This window comes from Corticium candelabrum, chromosome 21 (genome assembly GCF_963422355.1).
Source record: "Corticium candelabrum chromosome 21, ooCorCand1.1, whole genome shotgun sequence".
NCBI classification, from domain to species: domain Eukaryota; kingdom Metazoa; phylum Porifera; class Homoscleromorpha; order Homosclerophorida; family Plakinidae; genus Corticium; species Corticium candelabrum.
In genome coordinates this window covers 2,119,709-2,136,916 of record NC_085105.1, presented here as the reverse complement: position 1 = coordinate 2,136,916, position 17,208 = coordinate 2,119,709, and the positions used below count along the sequence as shown (strand labels likewise).

The 17,208-nt window shown below is 43.5% G+C and overlaps 3 protein-coding genes and 1 long non-coding RNA gene across 4 annotated transcripts; 3 read left to right on the top strand and 1 right to left on the bottom strand.

Annotated features, from left to right (window-relative positions):
* The first annotated feature begins 4,674 nt into the window (after positions 1-4,674).
* Positions 4,675-6,233, top strand: LOC134196903 (uncharacterized). Its single transcript, XR_009972573.1, has 3 exons — positions 4,675-4,809; positions 5,873-5,957; positions 6,026-6,233. It is a non-coding gene; the product is annotated as an uncharacterized LOC134196903 (long non-coding RNA).
* Positions 6,234-8,310: 2,077 nt separating this feature from the next.
* LOC134196823 (uncharacterized) lies at positions 8,311-16,989 on the bottom strand. The gene is made up of 3 exons (XM_062666044.1): positions 16,902-16,989; positions 16,724-16,844; positions 8,311-9,271 (listed from the first exon to the last, which is right to left on the bottom strand). Exons 1-3 carry the CDS (start codon positions 16,915-16,917, stop codon positions 8,311-8,313), a joined length of 1,098 nt encoding a protein of 365 aa, XP_062522028.1. The 5' UTR covers positions 16,918-16,989.
* Positions 10,309-11,201, top strand: LOC134196777 (uncharacterized). Its single transcript, XM_062665996.1, has 2 exons — positions 10,309-11,127; positions 11,184-11,201. Exons 1-2 carry the CDS (start codon positions 10,309-10,311, stop codon positions 11,199-11,201), a joined length of 837 nt encoding a protein of 278 aa, XP_062521980.1.
* On the top strand, positions 13,663-15,623 carry LOC134196501 (uncharacterized). Its single transcript, XM_062665645.1, has one exon. The coding sequence runs from the start codon at positions 13,762-13,764 to the stop codon at positions 15,529-15,531; it is 1,770 nt and encodes a 589-aa protein (XP_062521629.1). The 5' UTR covers positions 13,663-13,761; the 3' UTR covers positions 15,532-15,623.
* Positions 16,990-17,208: the final 219 nt, after the last annotated feature.

Here is a 17,208-nt window from a genome sequence, read left to right as displayed (position 1 = left end):
AGACTAGCTAGAAGAGTAATAAGTGGTCAACAGCTGTGGAACTCACTCCCATCGTCTCTACGTCTTCTCCACTCAGATACGCTATCGATCTTTAAATCAAAACTTCACACAACTCTTTTCAACCGATTCAACACTGTCTGGACATGATATACCTAATCGATATGTATATGTAAATAATACATGTTTAATTTCATAGGAGCTCTCAGTCTGTATTTTTCCTTTTGTCCTTGTCTATTTACCCTATTGTAAACAGGGTGTCTGGTGAATTCGACACTATGGCGGAAGACTCCACTGTCTAGATAAACCAGTTCAGTTCAGTTCAGTTCAGTTCAAGTTCCGTCGGCAAGAAATATTTGATTGCTCGAAGCTTTGCGAAAGACGACGACACAGGACTGGTGTGGGCGTGTGTTCGAATGAACTGAAATGTGTAGCGTTTGCGTCATCGAGAAATTTTACTCGAGAGCCGATCCCTCGAGAGGGGACCTTGTACAATTTTTAAATTTTTTTTACACAAATGTTTTCTTTCGCGTACCGAATGTGCGTGCCGATTTTGGTTGCGAACGGACAAAAGACATGGCCGCGTATAGCGAACACACACACACACACACACACACACACACACACACACACACACACACACACACACACACACACACACACACACACACACACACACACACACACACACACACACACACACAATTTGAGCCCAAATATTGTGTTAGGCATTTTGAAACCTTTCAATTAAATATTCTAGCAATGTCAATGCAGACAACAAACTCTGCACTAAAATAAATTACAACTAGTCTTGTCAAGAAATTGTAATCAGAGGTTGCACAGTATTGCAATAGCTAGCCGTTAGCCTACAATCAAATTGTTGATCTATTGCACAACTTGGCAGTTAATTAAACATGTGTTAATCTCAACTAAAACAAACAAATCCATCACTAATGTTTGTCGTTTTGCATGGTGGTTGCTTATTAGTTAAGCACATCACCATCTGTGACCATTGACATTAGCATTTAATGCTGTATTCAAGACGAGACTCAGTAGTAGCGCCCCATCCGTTGACGTTGTATAGACGCCAATATTGTGACTGTTGGCGTGGAAAAGAATATTTGTAAATACTTGCTCCTGCAAGTTTTGGAAATGTTTTTATAGCTTTCCAAGCATTGGCATCTTTATTAAATGCCCACAATTCAACAGGACCATAATTTTGAGCAGTTCCCCAATTGGGTACCTTTCCACCTCCAATGTAGACCGTATCAGCTACAACAGTTTTGGTGAATGATTGCTGAACCCAATGTTTCCTGCTGGTGGTTCCACCACTTCCCCATCCACCAGTGGCTGTTTTGCCATCGATCAGAACCGCCAAGGTGACATTGTATGATGACGAGTAAAGTTTATCTTGCCACAGTCGCGCTCCATGGTACACAGGACTTTGTTGGTTACATGGTAGTCTCTCTAATTCACGCTGTTTCTATAAATAGAGTTCAAACAACAAATCTACATGCAGTTCTCGGGCCGTTAAATGTATGAGATATAATACCTCAACAGTTTTGTTGACCACTGTAGTCTATAATACATTGAGATTATTATAGTTTTAGATATACATTGGTTAACTATAAGTGACTTGTACCAGTTTGTTGATAGTGTCATATATATGTTTTATCTGTACAAGGCATTGCAAAATTATGCTGATGTACCAACTGTATACCTAGATTAAATAAACTTTTACCTGCATTACAAGTGTCTTGGTAGGCTGAAAGTATTTTTTCAGGAAGTCTTCACTCATCTGCAGTAATTTTAATATAATTATATATAAATCATTGCAAGGAATTTTTTATCTTACCTCTGGCCCTGGTGGTCCTCTTGGTCCGGGAGACCCGGTATGACCTGGACTTCCTCTTTGGCCAACTTCTCCCTAATAATTATGTTTAATAGTCAACTACAATATAACAAATGACTGTATTTACCTTCTGTCCACGCGGGCCACGAGGCCCCTGATGACCTGGCCAACCCTAAGAATAAAGAAAAAGATCTACACCAGAATAGCACACTTTGCTGTGTCATGCGTTACGTGTGCGCCATCTGCTCCAGGTAATCCACGCGGACCAATCGCTCCTACTTTTCCCTGTTAATAATACAATTTGTATTTATGACGATTTCAATAGTTGCTGTTACGTCTTACAGCAAAACCAGAATCTCCTTTTAATCCTTTGCTTCCTCTTGGACCTGGGTTACCCTGTAATTTAAAAACAGAATTTATTTTCAATAAACCTTTTGGCAGTAAAAATTTGTGTACAAAATATCTAGTTGTGACAAATGCAAGTGTAATTTATAAAATAATTACTAGTACTTATATAATTATAGAATATGATTATATACACTGTAATTGTACATTATAAACTAATTATTAGTAAATCTTAATGAAATTTTATTTGTGTACGCGTTGCTTAGATGTTACAATGTTATTTAGAAATTTATGCAAATCTCTCTTCACGAATACGCACACACACACACACACACACACACACACACACACACACACACACACACACACACACACACACACACACTTAGGATAGGCATTCGCCTTTGGAAAGTGATTACAACGGGCGTTTACCATGCACATTTTTGTATCAGGGTATGTGCACTTGCACACATAACACATAGGGATAGGCCATACCGGTATAATGTTGAAACTTACACAAATAGCAACTAAACATGACCAAAATAGTTTCTCTCTCTCTTGGTAATATTTAAAGAAATTTGCAATGTCACCTACTCGTTCCTATCCATTGGTTCTTGCGCACGTGTAGAGAGACATTGCATGCATGATTTAATCTTGCCTGACTTATTGTGGTATGATATGTCTTCAATCTTCTAAGTTCTGAAAATGGTCTTAAAGAGGTGGTGACAGGAATAGTGTTTAATCAAGTAAACAACTTCTAAAGCATCTTCTTACTGAGAGAAATTTCAGTCATGATAGAACATACTCTTCTTATCTTTGTCACATTTCTAATGAGTAGATCGTTGTCAAGCTTATGGTGTTTGACTGGGATAACATCTAAAGAATTGATGGCTGGTATTTCAGTAGTAGAACTTTAGCTCTTTTGGTAAAGCAGTACCATCCGCTTTCTACGTCTATCATACTGTATGTCTAGTACAAAATTGTATTACCAGTCATGATGACTATTATAAGAACACAAGTGATCAGTAACTTATGAAATAAAGTGACATATAACGGTCAGGGTGCACGAAATTTGGTCAGTAATACAACTACAGTAACACTACATGCATTGTACGTGTGCTTGTTGTGTGCGTGTTTTATGCTGGCGTCTAAAGCTAAACGTCACCTGTGATCCAACCTTCCCTTGCGGTCCAACTGGCCCTGCTCGACCGTCCTGTCCATTTAAACCAGCACGACCAGTACTTCCTGGAGGCCCACTCGGACCTTGACTTCCCTTACCACACACACACATTACCAGGTATAAGGAAATTGCAGATAATAAAAACGATGATTCATTCTTACCAATTTTCCTGGAGGACCTGGTTCACCAGCTTCTCCTTGATCTCCCTTTTAATTAAACAATTATTAAAGTGATATTCGAACCAAATTTGATAACGAACTAGTAAGTTCTACCTTCATTCCTTTTAATCCAGCAATTCCTTGTCCTCGTTCACCTTTGTAACCCTTGTAAATCAAACGCTTCAATTGACAGGCTTGCAGCCAATTTTAATTCTATTTAGTCACAATAATTTTAGTACTAGAAGAATTTTCTTTAATACTATTATGATAGTAGGTAGACACAGAGGTCTAACTCTTGCAGTATCACTCTTGCAGTATCACTGTTAGTCTAACAGTTTTGGATTTATCTGATCATGATGTTACAAAACAGGGTGAGTTGTGTGAGTTTTCTACAAATTTTGAGGTCATTCAACGTGTATGTCTATCAATATTTATTGAAGTAACAGTAGTGGATATTATTCAAATTTATTATTCACACTATAATAAAGAAAATCTTGAGAATTTACACAATGTAACAAACAGTAGAAAATGCGCTAACACCTAGATAGTAGCTACATCTACGTGAAGAAAACGTAAATATTAACTTTGGCCAGTCGTCCATTATTTGGCACGTAGAGTAGCCCAATCTCACAATCTCACTGTACGGCGGGTCCACGTGTTACTCTAGAGACAAAATCTACACACGCGCACACACACACACACACGCAAACGCATGCACGCATGCACGCACGCACGCACGCACGCACACACACACACACACACACACACACACACACACACACACACACACACTTATTTGGCAAGTTTCAGTCTACTCAGCTGCAGGGCGCGTTAGAACGTACAATACACATTGACTGCGGCGGGCTTATTTTGCACTCTGCTATACCATTAGAAGATGGCGTGGCTCGGGAGATTACGTCACATCGCCCCGCCCTATGGGCGGTAGCAATTTATCTTCGCGCATTTACAATACACCCGTCCTATTACTCTATGCATCTTACACACTCCAGACAGCGCAGTTTGGACTCTACGCATTCTCCATCTCAGACGCTTCCCACGTAGAACGTCACATCCGCATACTCGGCTGATTGAACAAACAAACTCCAGCGTATCCGCCAAAGTCTCATTTCTGGCCGTCGGAGGCAGTCCAGTGGAAATCCAACTCGACCGTTCGTCTCGGACGGTCGAACTCGACCGGTCCGTCGCCGATCCGAGAGCGGCGTCGTGTCGATCGGCGCTCTACAGACATCCATCCATCCATCCAGACAGACGGAAGCGTGAGTTGGCGTACTAGAGTATAGGATAGCCTCAAAATTCGTTTTTGCTAAACCTAAATTAGTAGTTGTGGTCGGAAATTTGTCTCACAGTCCTTCCAACTAAGCGCTGCTAGTTTGTCAATAATTAGAAATGATCCATCCTTGTGCGCATGCAATTAGGGCGATGTGCACGAGGGCATGCAGCGAGACTTGCGTACAAACGACTTTGCATCAAATGTCTTACCCTTAATCCCGGCCTTCCCGGCAAACCTGGTTCTCCCTGTAGCAAGAAACAGATTATGTTAAGAAATCTCAAATGTGGATCGCTTGATCAACGGAAGCAACTATCTACATTGTAGTATTTTATCTAGCTATCTCACTTGTTCTCCCTTTGGTCCTTCACAGCCTCTAGCTACTGCAGTGTCTGTCTCATTTGTAGATAGATCGTTTTCTGCTGTTTGTGAAAGAGTGCCGGTCACCAGCAAGAAGGTCACAACACACCGTAGAGCTGCCATAATGTCACCGTACCGTTTACTGGAACAAAGACTGCGCGAGCACGACTAGATCAGGTCTTTTGTGCAGTCAACGTCGTACACGGATCTCACGGAAATTGGCGTTATTAGACCGTGTTTTGTGTTACACTCAGGAACTCTAGGCAAATGAATGCCTAGAATAGACCTTTGACTAGATATTCTTACTTGGACGGGTGTGTGGTCGTTTGAGTACTAGCTCGATTATCAGTTGATCTCTAGTCTAGAGCTTGAAGATCTCGCAACATTCTACTGTGCTCTTTTGCTCCAGTTCGTGTAGAACCAGCTCGTGCAAAAACAGGTAGAGGCGGGGTGACTTGCTGTAATTCGCGGTCTAAACATTGACGTGTACGTAGGTACTAATGTACCGGTTTTTGATCACGCTTGGGATATTGTGTACTAACAAGGAACAGGGCTAGACATCGCTAAAATACTTTACGTACTCGTATATACGCAAAATATAAAGTACACACTACGATGTTAGGCTAATTGGAGCAGCAACAGGTAGTCTAGTGGCATCTTGCACTGTTTGTTTAGAAGACTTCTCTGTTTAGAAGCGGTTGATGTCTCAAAGGCTAGGAATCGAGGAGCACAGTGAGAGAAATGATAACTAAGCATTTGTAAACGTATGAAAACAAAGTAAGATTCTGCTGACAGTACACATAGCTCCATGAATGCATAGATACAGCGTTACATTATTCCTACAGTGCATCACACCAGAGTGTTCAAGGAAAAGATCAAGACAGCAATGTAGCATAATGTAGTGTATTGCACGTCTACTTACTACGTACTGGTTTTAGTAAAGGGGCGTAGCCTATAGCTATTTAGCATTTTACTGTTTTGATTACTTGACACTTGCGCGTCTTCCGTTGTTGTGTTCGTATATACTAAGCTGAATAGAGTATCTAGATGAAACTCACTGTCTAGAGGACCCAGCAGCGGAGGTTCAGCGTCTAGGCTGTTAGGAAGCCTAGTGGCGCCAGACTTGTCAGCTAGCAAGTACTATCAGGAGTTGACGGAAGCCCTGGCAAAGCACTTAGCGCCGAAGCCACTGGCAATCGCGGAGCGATTCAAGTTACGTCAACAGAATCAAAGGGAAGGTGAGTCCATCTCACCTTATGTTGCAGAATTATGACGTATAATCGAGCACTGCAAGTTTGATGAGGACGATCAGCTCCGTGACCAGTTTTTCGCTGGATTGCGGAGTGTAATTAGCCACTCAGAAGAAGCTACTCGGAGAATCGAACCTGACACTGAAAAAATCCGTCGAGGTGACCACGTCAATGGAAGTCGCTACTAGACAAGTTTTTTTTTTCATCGCTTGAGAGGTACTTCCATTCCTGTCAGAGATGAGTCGGAAGGATCTGTTGCTTTTGTGAGAAGGAAACAAGTTACAAAGGCGAAGGGACAGACCGCGGCTCGTCAGACGCCAAAGACGTGCTAGCGTTGTGGCACCTCGCGGAAGCGTGTTGGCACAAGGCCGCAGAATGTCACGAAATATGACACATCGCAAGAGCAGTGCGAAGATGAGCAGTAAGCCAAGGAAACTGCCATCCAAAGCTCATCATGTTGAGCAATCAAGCGATGCAGCGGAAGAATTTCAATTGTTTACGTTGTACAGTCAGACGGCGCCGCGCTTAGTGATTACGGTTTCTGTGAATTACACCCGCTGAGTATGGAAGTGGCCACAGGCGCAGCTGTGTCGCTAGCTTTGAGACGCACCTGGAAGGAAAAATGGAGCAAGCTTCTCGAGTCGACCTCAATTATCCTGACTACTTACTCAGAAGCCCGATTGAAGGTTATGGGTAAGAAACAGTGTTTGTCAAGACAATGGTCAGGGGGCGGAGATTCTACTAATTGTTGTGGTTGGAGATGGACCGTCACTGTTTAGTCGAAATTGGCTTCGAAACTTAGTCACCATCAGAGTCCGTCTCAGGTTTTGCCACATCTGGAAACTCGACCTCCTCTACTGAAGCTCCTAGTTCAGACATCACTCATGAAAAAACACTAGCACAGGATACACCATGCAGTTCCACCAAAAGAGAACGTAGACCTTCACAACGTTTGGATTTGTAAGAATTAGCGGGAAGGAGTGTAGTGTATTGCACGTCTACTTACCAGTGGTTTTAGTAAAGGGGCGTGGCATTTGCTGTTTGATAACTTGACACTTGCGCGTCTTTCGTTGTTGTGTGCCTATATATAGTAAGCTGAATAGAGTATCTAGATGAAACTCACTGTCTAAAGGACCCAGAAACAACAGATAATACATCATGCAGCACGCTGAAGTGCTCAAGGAAAAATGTGCAGCAATGTACGGATAATATAATGCTGTATTTATGCATTCGTGCAGCTATGTGTACTGTAACTACAACTGTACTTTGTTTTCATACGTATACAAGCGTTAATAACATTCTTCTCACTGTGTCTACAATCTTACCTTGCAAATTTTGTTACCCTACATTGCTTTCGATTTTCCAAAATGTTTCTAGGCGTGTTGCCGCTCATTTTTATATTGTGTAACACGAGCCTTTCTGATTATTGCCTGTTATTGTCCACTGGTTGTATCTAAAAGGTCACATCCTCGTAGGATCATATGTATTATAGTCTGCACTGTGTAAGTGTTTGCTAGGCTAAGTGTAATTGCTTTTGTAGCTAGCTTGTTCAATCTTGAACTAAACTTGATGATATTGTTTCGTTTTTCAGAACAATTTGGGCAACCCTGCATTTAAAATGGCTGCTACGTTATTATTCAACCTGAAAAGACTACAAGTTTACAACAAATACTGTTATACTGTTATAATCAGACAATGACTGCACTGCTTTCAGCAGTTAATTAAGCAGCAGTACATGTCACATATTGATACAACTGCATTGTACCACCATTCTTACTCTGCTACATCAGGTAATACAGCATCATACAATAATGGTCATTGATTAGTGTTAGCGTTCCAGCTTGCACATAAAGTTGAGCTGCTCAGAAACACACAATACGTTATTTGTCTTCAGACTGTAGTTTTGCAAGCAATTTTTGTTCCACACCATCATCAAACTTTGCGTTATCCAATATGGCCCCTTCGAAATTGACTCCTCCTGTGATGAGACCTGCGCAACGTTGAAAGTCAGCTTCTGATAGATCAGTACCAGAAAAGTCAACTGGGTAACGAGGTTCAAAGCAGCACCCAGAGAAGTTTGCTTGTCGCAAACATGATCTTTTGAAGGAAATTCCAGCACAAGAAAAGTGTGTGTTTGAAAAGTTTAATTCAGATAAATCACGCTCTTCATATGACAATGACTGACTGGCTAGTCTTGCTGTCGCTATTTGGTGTCCACCATCAGATATGAAACTATTCTGGGCACACCCACCATCAGATATGAAACTATTCCAGGAACGCTGGAAACGCCTGCGTGGTTGGTAGACAGGTTGGATCGGCCGGTTATATTGGTTGCCCCAAAAAACCGTATTCAACTGCTCTTGAGTAACACGTGGCAACATCATCATCTTAATTTTGGTTTCAAGTTTATTCAGTTGACAGTATTGAGCCTCTTTGAGAAGCTCAAGTTGCTCTCTTTTTGTTTGTGGAAGAGTCTCCTCAAGATTGGTATCATCTCTTAAGTAATTGAGAATATGCCTGTAATGTGTACCATCTCTATCAATAAAATAAGCTCCATCTTCATCAGTCGCGAGTTGATGACGTCCACTAAACATAACTGCTAGCATAGAGTCTGGCTGACTCTTCAGTGTTGTGAGAGATGTGGTGAACTTGTGGCCTCCCACATCTAGTTTGACTTTGCCACACTGAAATTTGTAAACGTTCTCCATAGATTTCTTTTCATCTTCTAGACGTTGTTGCTTTTCTCTTATCTCGTCGTCTACCCTTCTTCCTTTTTCTTCGATCTCTTGATGTTGACGTTTTGTTTCTTCACGCAGCTTTGCTTCTGCAGCCATTACATATGTACAGGGACTATTTGGTTCCGTGGACTATTTGGTCGCGGGCAATTATCTCGCTCCTATTTGGTTCCCGAAACCGTTTAACTAGGGCTTATTTGGTTTCGGCCACCTGCAGGACTATTTGGTCGCGTGGACTATTTGGTTTCGCATTTATTGCGCCTCGAATCGGCACTCTCCAACTCTTACAGCTGTACGAGACGGACGCGAACGACGTGACGATGGCCATGATAATTTTCACGCCTCTCCCAGACGTCTCGATGAGCCGAAATCGAGTGCGACCTGCTTCTTCTTCGTTTGTATTTGGCTTAATGTGAATACCGAAGTCATCACGACATTGTCGATCGCAATTTCGCGTGTCTGACGTTTCCTTTTGAGGCGAATCTCGGCTCGTCTGGTAGCGGGCGTGTTGAAAGTAGGCGGAGTAAGAATGTCTTGTGCGTTACAAGGTAAACAAACATGATCCGATCACCGAGTGTAGAGATGTGCCGCGGTTAGCTAATTAGTTGTCCGGTCTGTTGTCTGCATGCTGTACTCGGCTTCCTGCGATGATGGATATGCAATCTGCGAAAACAGCCTGTCTGTCTGTCTGTCTGTCTGTCTGTCTGTCTGTCTGTCTGTCTGTCTGTCTGTCTGTCTGTCTGTCTGTCTGTCTGTCTATTGTTATTAATAGAGTAAGACTTCAAATAATCTGTCGATCAAATGCTAGAGTGATTGACAGAAAAATAAAGAAGATTGTTTCAAGAGACAGCAACATAAACATAAATGGTTGTACGTAGAACCAAGCTCTATTGGCTTGGGTAGTATTTAGTTGCTTTGCTTAGATGGTGTATAATAGTTTAATGTTTGAAAATATGTGTATTGACAGACAGACAGACAGACAAACAGACAGACAGACAGACAGACAGACAGACAGACAGACAGACAGACAGACAGACAGATAGACAGACAGACAGATAGACAGACAGACAGACAGTCAGACAGACAGACAGTCAGTCAGTCAGTCAGTGGCAGCGAAGCTTTTGCCTGTCTCTTTTCTTTAACATGTCTCAGGAAGTGGAAAGTTGTCCTTTGCTTTCTTGCCACTTTTCGGGAAGGCTTCGGCGGGTCTTATGCCATATACGAGAAGTACATGCTCCAGACGACGTACCGGAAGTTTTCGTTTCTCGTTGGAGGCTTCAGCGGTGTCATCAATGTCAACATTGGTTTATGAAGCTGGGCCAACATGCTACGCAGTGTAGGAAAGTAAGTCAAGACAATTCTGCTACTCAACGGCCGCCGTCAATTTCAAATGTGTCGTTGACATCCATTTCTGCGCAAGCGCTACCGTCTTCACCTCGTCAAGAGAATGCTACATCTGAGAAGGAAACCAGACCACCTGCTACAAGGAATGTGTCAGTAGATGGTGTGAGCGACGCCAATCTTGAATCTAGCGGTTTACAAAAGGCTAAGGAAGACCGAGAGCTATCGTCGTGGCAACTAATACGGGACATGTCTGTTGATGATATCTTGAAACAACCTCCACCTAGAACAGTCCAAACGATCAAACCTGCAACAAAGGCGCTGTTTCAAGAATGTTGTTTATTAGTTCTTCGCAGAATCCGTCAAAACCTGGCAGATGAGACGGCCTGGAAACTTCTATTTCTACTTCCAAGGATGTTGTTGCGACCATTGTCAAGAGGAGGGCGAGCAGTTATTAAGGAAGTGAGATCGCTATACAGTCAATTCCTAGATTTCCATTGGGAAGGTTTGATCCAGTTTAATGAAAACAATACGTGCGCATCTAGACGTGAGGCAGCATCTCAGTCACAAAGAGCTGCACTCAGACTTGTGAGGTGTGGAGAACTCTCCAGGGCAGCCAAGGTATTAACAAGCAAAGGTTTGGCTCCGTCTACAGCTGATACAGTGTCCAAACTTAGGGCAAAACACCCATCTAAGGAGGATGATAGTGATCCACTGCCTGATTGCCCCAGCTCTACATCTTTTTCACTGTCAATGTCAGTGTTGCTTAGTGTCATCAGGGATTCACCCAAGGGCTCGGGAACTGGGCCGTCTGGGTGGCGATACGAACATTTTAGATGCATGATAGAAAATGAGGAGCTAGCTGAATGTCTGCATGCTGCATGTGCAGGCATTGCAAATGGATGCCTTCCTGGCTCAGTACCGGAACTTTTGTCTTCCGCTCGGCTTATTGCACTACCGAAACCTAATGGTGATGTAAGACCAATAGCCATAGGTGAATCACTTCGACGTCTTACCGCAAAATCAATTTGCAGGCAGAAAAGGGGCTGTTTTTCCAACTTCTTTGAGCCTGATCAACATGGAGTGGCTACAGCTTGTGGAATAGAGCTGCTATATCATCATGTTCAACTTCTTCTGGAGGGCAGGCCGGACTATATCGTTCTCAAAACGGATGTCAAGAATGCTTTCAATTCACTACACAGGCATCATCTCCTTGAACAAGTCTCTAATTTCCACCCAGAAATTTATCCTCACGTTCGTCAAATGTACTCCCACAGTAGCTCTCTGGTCTACCAGCAAGGCGATTGTATTGTCATCATTCCATCTGAAGAGGGAATCCACCAAGGGGACCCCTTGGGTCCAGCTCTGTTCTCAACCGGTATACATTCAGTTCTGTCAGATTTAAAGGGTTCATTTCCTACTGTCAGAGTTCTTGCCTACCTAGATGACATCTTTTTGGTGGGGGAGAAAGATGATGTTCTGTCGTCCCTGGATTATCTAAGACCAGCATTCTCTAATATTGGTCTTCAAATTTCTTCCAGCAAGTGTGAGATCTATTCCCCATCTGGACCTCTGATGTCAGGCAGATCTGATCTAGATGCCATACCTGTAGTTAGCGATGGGACTATAGTTCTTGGGGCTCCAATAGGCAAGAGAGAGTATGTGTCTGCAGCCTCTAGCCAATATGCTGAGAGTGGAAGGCTGTTGTGTGAGCAGTTGATGAAGTTGGGAGAGGTACAGAGTGCAATGCTTCTTTTACGATTCTGCCATGTTCCTCGCATGAACCATTTAGCACGTTTAGTTTGCCCTGACAGACTTCAGGCAGCTGCCGAGGTCCATGATAAGATTTCTCGTGAGACCTTCACTCACGTATTGGGATATAGTCACCTCACTGACTCTTCCTGGATGCAAGCTACACTGCCGGTCAGGTTTGGTGGTTTCAGCATGTCACCATGCCTCAGCACTTCTCGATTTGCTTTTCTTTCGTCCTGGGTTCACACTCTGGTTCATCTGCCTATTCGTTATCCAGACCTCAAATCCGCACTGGATCTTCTAGTCAACTCAAATGGTGTCGAGGAATCGATAGCATTTTCGCTGATGCAGGCTGGCAGTGATGGGACAGATATTACTGAAATGATTCAAGTTCCAACTAAACTACAACAGAGGCTGACACGGCAACACGCTAAAGAAAAGACGTCAGCAATGATCGAGAAGGCCCCCTCCCAGCGAGATGCTGCTAGGCTAAGATCGATTCAAGGCAAGGGCGCTGGAGCCTGGCTGAATGCTATGCCCACCTCAAATAAGCTCGCACTAGTTTCCCGCGATTTTCGTTTGGCGGCTTGCTTGAGATTGGGGTTAGCCATGCCCTTCGATGGCTGTATTCGTCAGTGTGACTGTGGTTCTTTTCTGGACAGTTGTGGATACCATCTCCTAACATGTAAGTGGGGCGGTGGTCCAGTCTGGACCCATGAGTGTATTGCCAATGTATGGTCAGACTGTCTGCGCAGCTTACAAATGCACCATCACAGAGAGCCACGTCATCGATACATTACATCTGACAACCGCCCTGACATAACAGTTTTCGATGTTGGATCAGGGTCCAACACAGATTTAGACATTTCGCTAGCACATCCCTGGAGCAGTGAAGTAATTTCAGCATCAGCATCTACGGAAGGTGCTGCAGCATCCAGGAGAGAGCAGAAGAAAACGGAAAAATATAGCAGAGAACGACTTCTTGGTAAGGAAACAGTGACAGCAGTCCCACTAGTCTTGGAACATTTTGGTCGATGGGGACAACAAGCAGAAATGTACCTACAGCATTTGTCAAGTAGATCAACGGATGCCTATGGAACAACAAATGCCTCCTCATTCAAGACACATTGGAGGGAGCGCATGTCCATTCAGCTACAAAAAGCCAATGCTCGAGTCATCTACAGGAAAGTGGAGAGACTTTTAGATGATGCTAGTTAATTTGTGTTTTTCCAAGGCCATTTGGCCTTTACTTTTTTTTAGTAAAGGAGCAAGCACGTGTGTAGTTAATTGGACTGATGAGGACATTGTGTTGTAGAGGATTTAGCCTCCATCTGTACGTACTTTGTTCTATTGAATAAAATACCTTTGTCAGTCAGTCGGTCAGTCAGTCAGTCGGTGCTCGTTAAAACTGACATAAAGAATGCCTTTAACACCATCAAGAGGTCTTCTTTGCACAAGGAAGTTTTATCAAAATTTCCAGCCATCTTGGCCCATTTTGAGCAAATGTATGGAAATTCCAGCCCTCTCGTGTATGTCAAGGGAAAGGAAACGGTGATCATATCTTCTGAAGAAGGTGTGCACCAAGGTGACCCCCTGGGGCCTGTCCTATTTGCCTTAGGAATTCACCCTACAATCACCAAAATTCAAGCTGACTACCCGGAAATAGTAGTCTTAGCCTACCTGGATGACATCTTTTTGCTCGGCAATGAGGGGCCTGTACTTGATTCCTTTGCTAATCTGAAGCTTTCATTGGCTGAAGAATCTGGTTTACTGATTGCTGATCAAAAGTGTCAAATCTACTCTCCAGGGTCCACTGAAATTTTGGCTCCTTTTCCCAGAGCCGTGGAAGGATCTGTGTTACTGGGGACACCCATTGGGAGATTCGACTTTGTTGCATCACAGTGCATCGAGTTCGCCAAGTCAGGCAGCTTGCTTTGCCAAGAGATTGTGTCGCTGGATGACCCTCAGAGCTCCATGCTCCTTTTGAGGCACTGCCACACAACTCGCATGAATCATTTGACAAGAACAGTTCCTCCTTCCTTACTCAAGCCTGCGGCAACCATCCATGATAGCATAACGCATGCGTCCTTTAGTCACATCATAGGTGTCACCAATACATCTGAGGCTCAATGGTCGCAAGCCATCCTGCCCATAAGAAAAGGGGGATTCGGAATGACTTCAGTCGAAAAAATTTCACCTGCATCTTTCCTAGCAGGTTGGGTACACTCATCAGCAATACTGCCGAAAAGATTCTCATATATCTGGGAAAGCTCACAGTCAATATTAGACAATCTGGGCGCAACTGGACAGAATCTAAAAGATGCTAAGCAGCATATCGATTCTCTCTTGGCGGGCACGCCAAGCACCCTTGGAGGGGTTTGCTTCACTGACTTAACCGATCAGCCCATCAAGCTACAACATCGCATCACGGACGAGTTATCTACAACTAGTCTTCAACACCTTCTGGATCAATCTCAGGATCAACATCAGGCTGCTCGTCTAAGGTCGATTCAAGGTCCTGGATGTGGCTCATGGCTAGAGGCAGCACCTTCCTCAGATAGGCTTGCATTTAAGCCTTCCGAATTTCGGTTAGCGGCTCTTCTGAGGCTGGGATGCCCAATGCCCTTCAAGTCCCTGGCACCTATTTGTGAGTGTGGGAAAGAAGCAGATGATTATGGATACCATTTCTTGACCTGCAAACACGGGGGTGGACCTGTATGGCAACATGACAGTGTCGTAGCAGGCTGGTGCGAGTGCCTCAAGGAGGTGGGTCTTCACCACAGAAAAGAAGTGCGAGACAGGTACACAAACAATAGTAATCGACCGGACATTGTGGTTTTCGATGCTGGAGATGGTTCTAACATTGACCTTGATATTTCACTCTCCCACCCTTGGAGCTGCGAAGCTTTTCCCAGGTCGAGTAGTGAAAGTGGATGTGCTGCATCCAGAAGAGAAGAAAAGAAGAAGGCCAAATACTTAAAAGATCTTTTACCTGGAGGTTCCACCCCTAACTTTGCGCCGTTAGTCTTTGAACATTTCGGTCACTGGGGGAATACTGCGACAGACTACCTGAACACTTTGTCATTGCGATCAAGGGACAGCGACGGAAAATGCAACAAGGCTGAATTCCGTTCCTACTGGAGAAAAAAATTGAGTGTAATCCTACAGAGATGCAATGCTAAAGTCTTGCTGAAGAAGATTGACAGACTTCATTTACAAAGTTCTAGTGCTGATATAGCTTTAGACTGCGAACTTCAAAGTAGCATTCATTAGTGGGTTTTAGATTTCAGTAGCGACTATTATGTTTCGACTTCCTATGATGTACGTAGTGCCTTGTATGTTCAATAAATGATCTTTGTCAGTCAGTCAGACAGACAGACAGACAGACAGACAGACTTAGACACTTTTCCGCTGATCACTCTTGCATTGCATCTCTGTATACACACTCATATCTGCATGCATGCGCATAGCTGCATGCTGATTAGTATAGTTCTTGTCTTCATTTTCTTGTCTGCATATCCTGATTCTACTGCAGCACATTTGCTGTGTCACCATTCAAAGAAAAGATAGACAGACGGACAGACTAAATGGCAGAAAGACACAGAAGATGCATGTATACAAGAAAAAAAGATTTCACTAAACAAACGGATCGTTTTATAGTGTACAACAACGCAGACAAACAACCATCAATACCCATCTGAGAGACCAAGTGCAAATAAGTGATTTTACATCAGATACATTTAATTAGTTGTTTCTCGAACTACATATATTCACTTATTTTCTCTTCTGTTCTGAAAGTCATCACCGATCTTTGGTCGTGCGCAACCAATTTCAGAGACGTTGATCGTCTTCCTTGCGTAGACAGTAGGCATACGTCACTGTGCACCTAAGTATCGATCGATGCCATGCAGGATCGATGCATAAATCTGCAGCTAACCGCAGCATTCTACGCACTAAAACATTCTTAGGCACATCACCATGTCTCTACACTCGGTGATCGGATCATGTTTGTTTACCTTGTAACGCACAAGACATTCTTACTCCGCCTACTTTCAACACGCCCGCTACCAGACGAGCCGAGATTCGCCTCAAAAGGAAACGTCAGACACGCGAAATTGCGATCGACAATGTCGTGATGACTTCGGTATTCACATTAAGCCAAATACAAACGAAGAAGAAGCAGGTCGCACTCGATTTTGGCTCATCGAGACGTCTGGGAGAGGCGTGAAAATTATCATGGCCATCGTCACGTCGTTCGCGTCCGTCTCGTACAGCTGTAAGAGTTGGAGAGTGCCGATTCGAGGCGCAATAAATGCGAAACCAAATAGTCCACGCGACCAAATAGTCCTGCAGGTGGCCGAAACCAAATAAGCCCTAGTTAAACGGTTTCGGGAACCAAATAGGAGCGAGATAATTGCCCGCGACCAAATAGTCCACGGAACCAAATAGTCCCTGTACAACATATTGTGCTCTTTGGTTGATCTCGTCTGCAAACCCCTGAAACTTTGTTTTACTTGTTTGTGTAAACGTGTCCAGCTCTTCAGCTAAATTTGCCTTCCACGTGCAGTCAACCTCAGAAGGGCCCCCTTCATCAACAATTGTAAAGCACATTTGAAGTTGCAGTATTAAAGGATAAAAATTACTTTCTAAAGTCGTCATCTGCTGCACAAACTGTAGAGTTCGCTCTGTGCCTTTCGTTGGCCTCGACCTCTCCAACCCGTGTATTGCCGATTCAAAATCGTCCTGCCTTTGTCTCGCGTGGCCAAACGTTCGCGCGCGGGGGAGGGGCGTGTGGGGGAGGATGAGCCTGTAGTACCAGCAGCAATATTCTGGTAAACTGCACAGTACTGTCTGGTTACCGAGTCGGCAATGGTAAAAACTTGTGTTTGTAGCAGCATCATGATCAGCGACGTACATGTAAATTAATTAATTAAAGACTCCACTGCATGC

Coding starts and splice junctions, on each gene's coding strand:
- LOC134196777 (XM_062665996.1), top strand. CDS start 10,309: ATGTCTCAGGAAGTGGAAAGTTGTCCTTTGCTTTCTTGCCACTTTTCG.
- LOC134196501 (XM_062665645.1), top strand. CDS start 13,762: ATGTATGGAAATTCCAGCCCTCTCGTGTATGTCAAGGGAAAGGAAACG.
- LOC134196823 (XM_062666044.1), bottom strand. Junction 9,272..16,723: donor GAGATCAACCAAAGAGCACA/ATATGTTGTACA, acceptor TAGTCCCTGTAC/ATATGTAATGGCTGCAGAAG.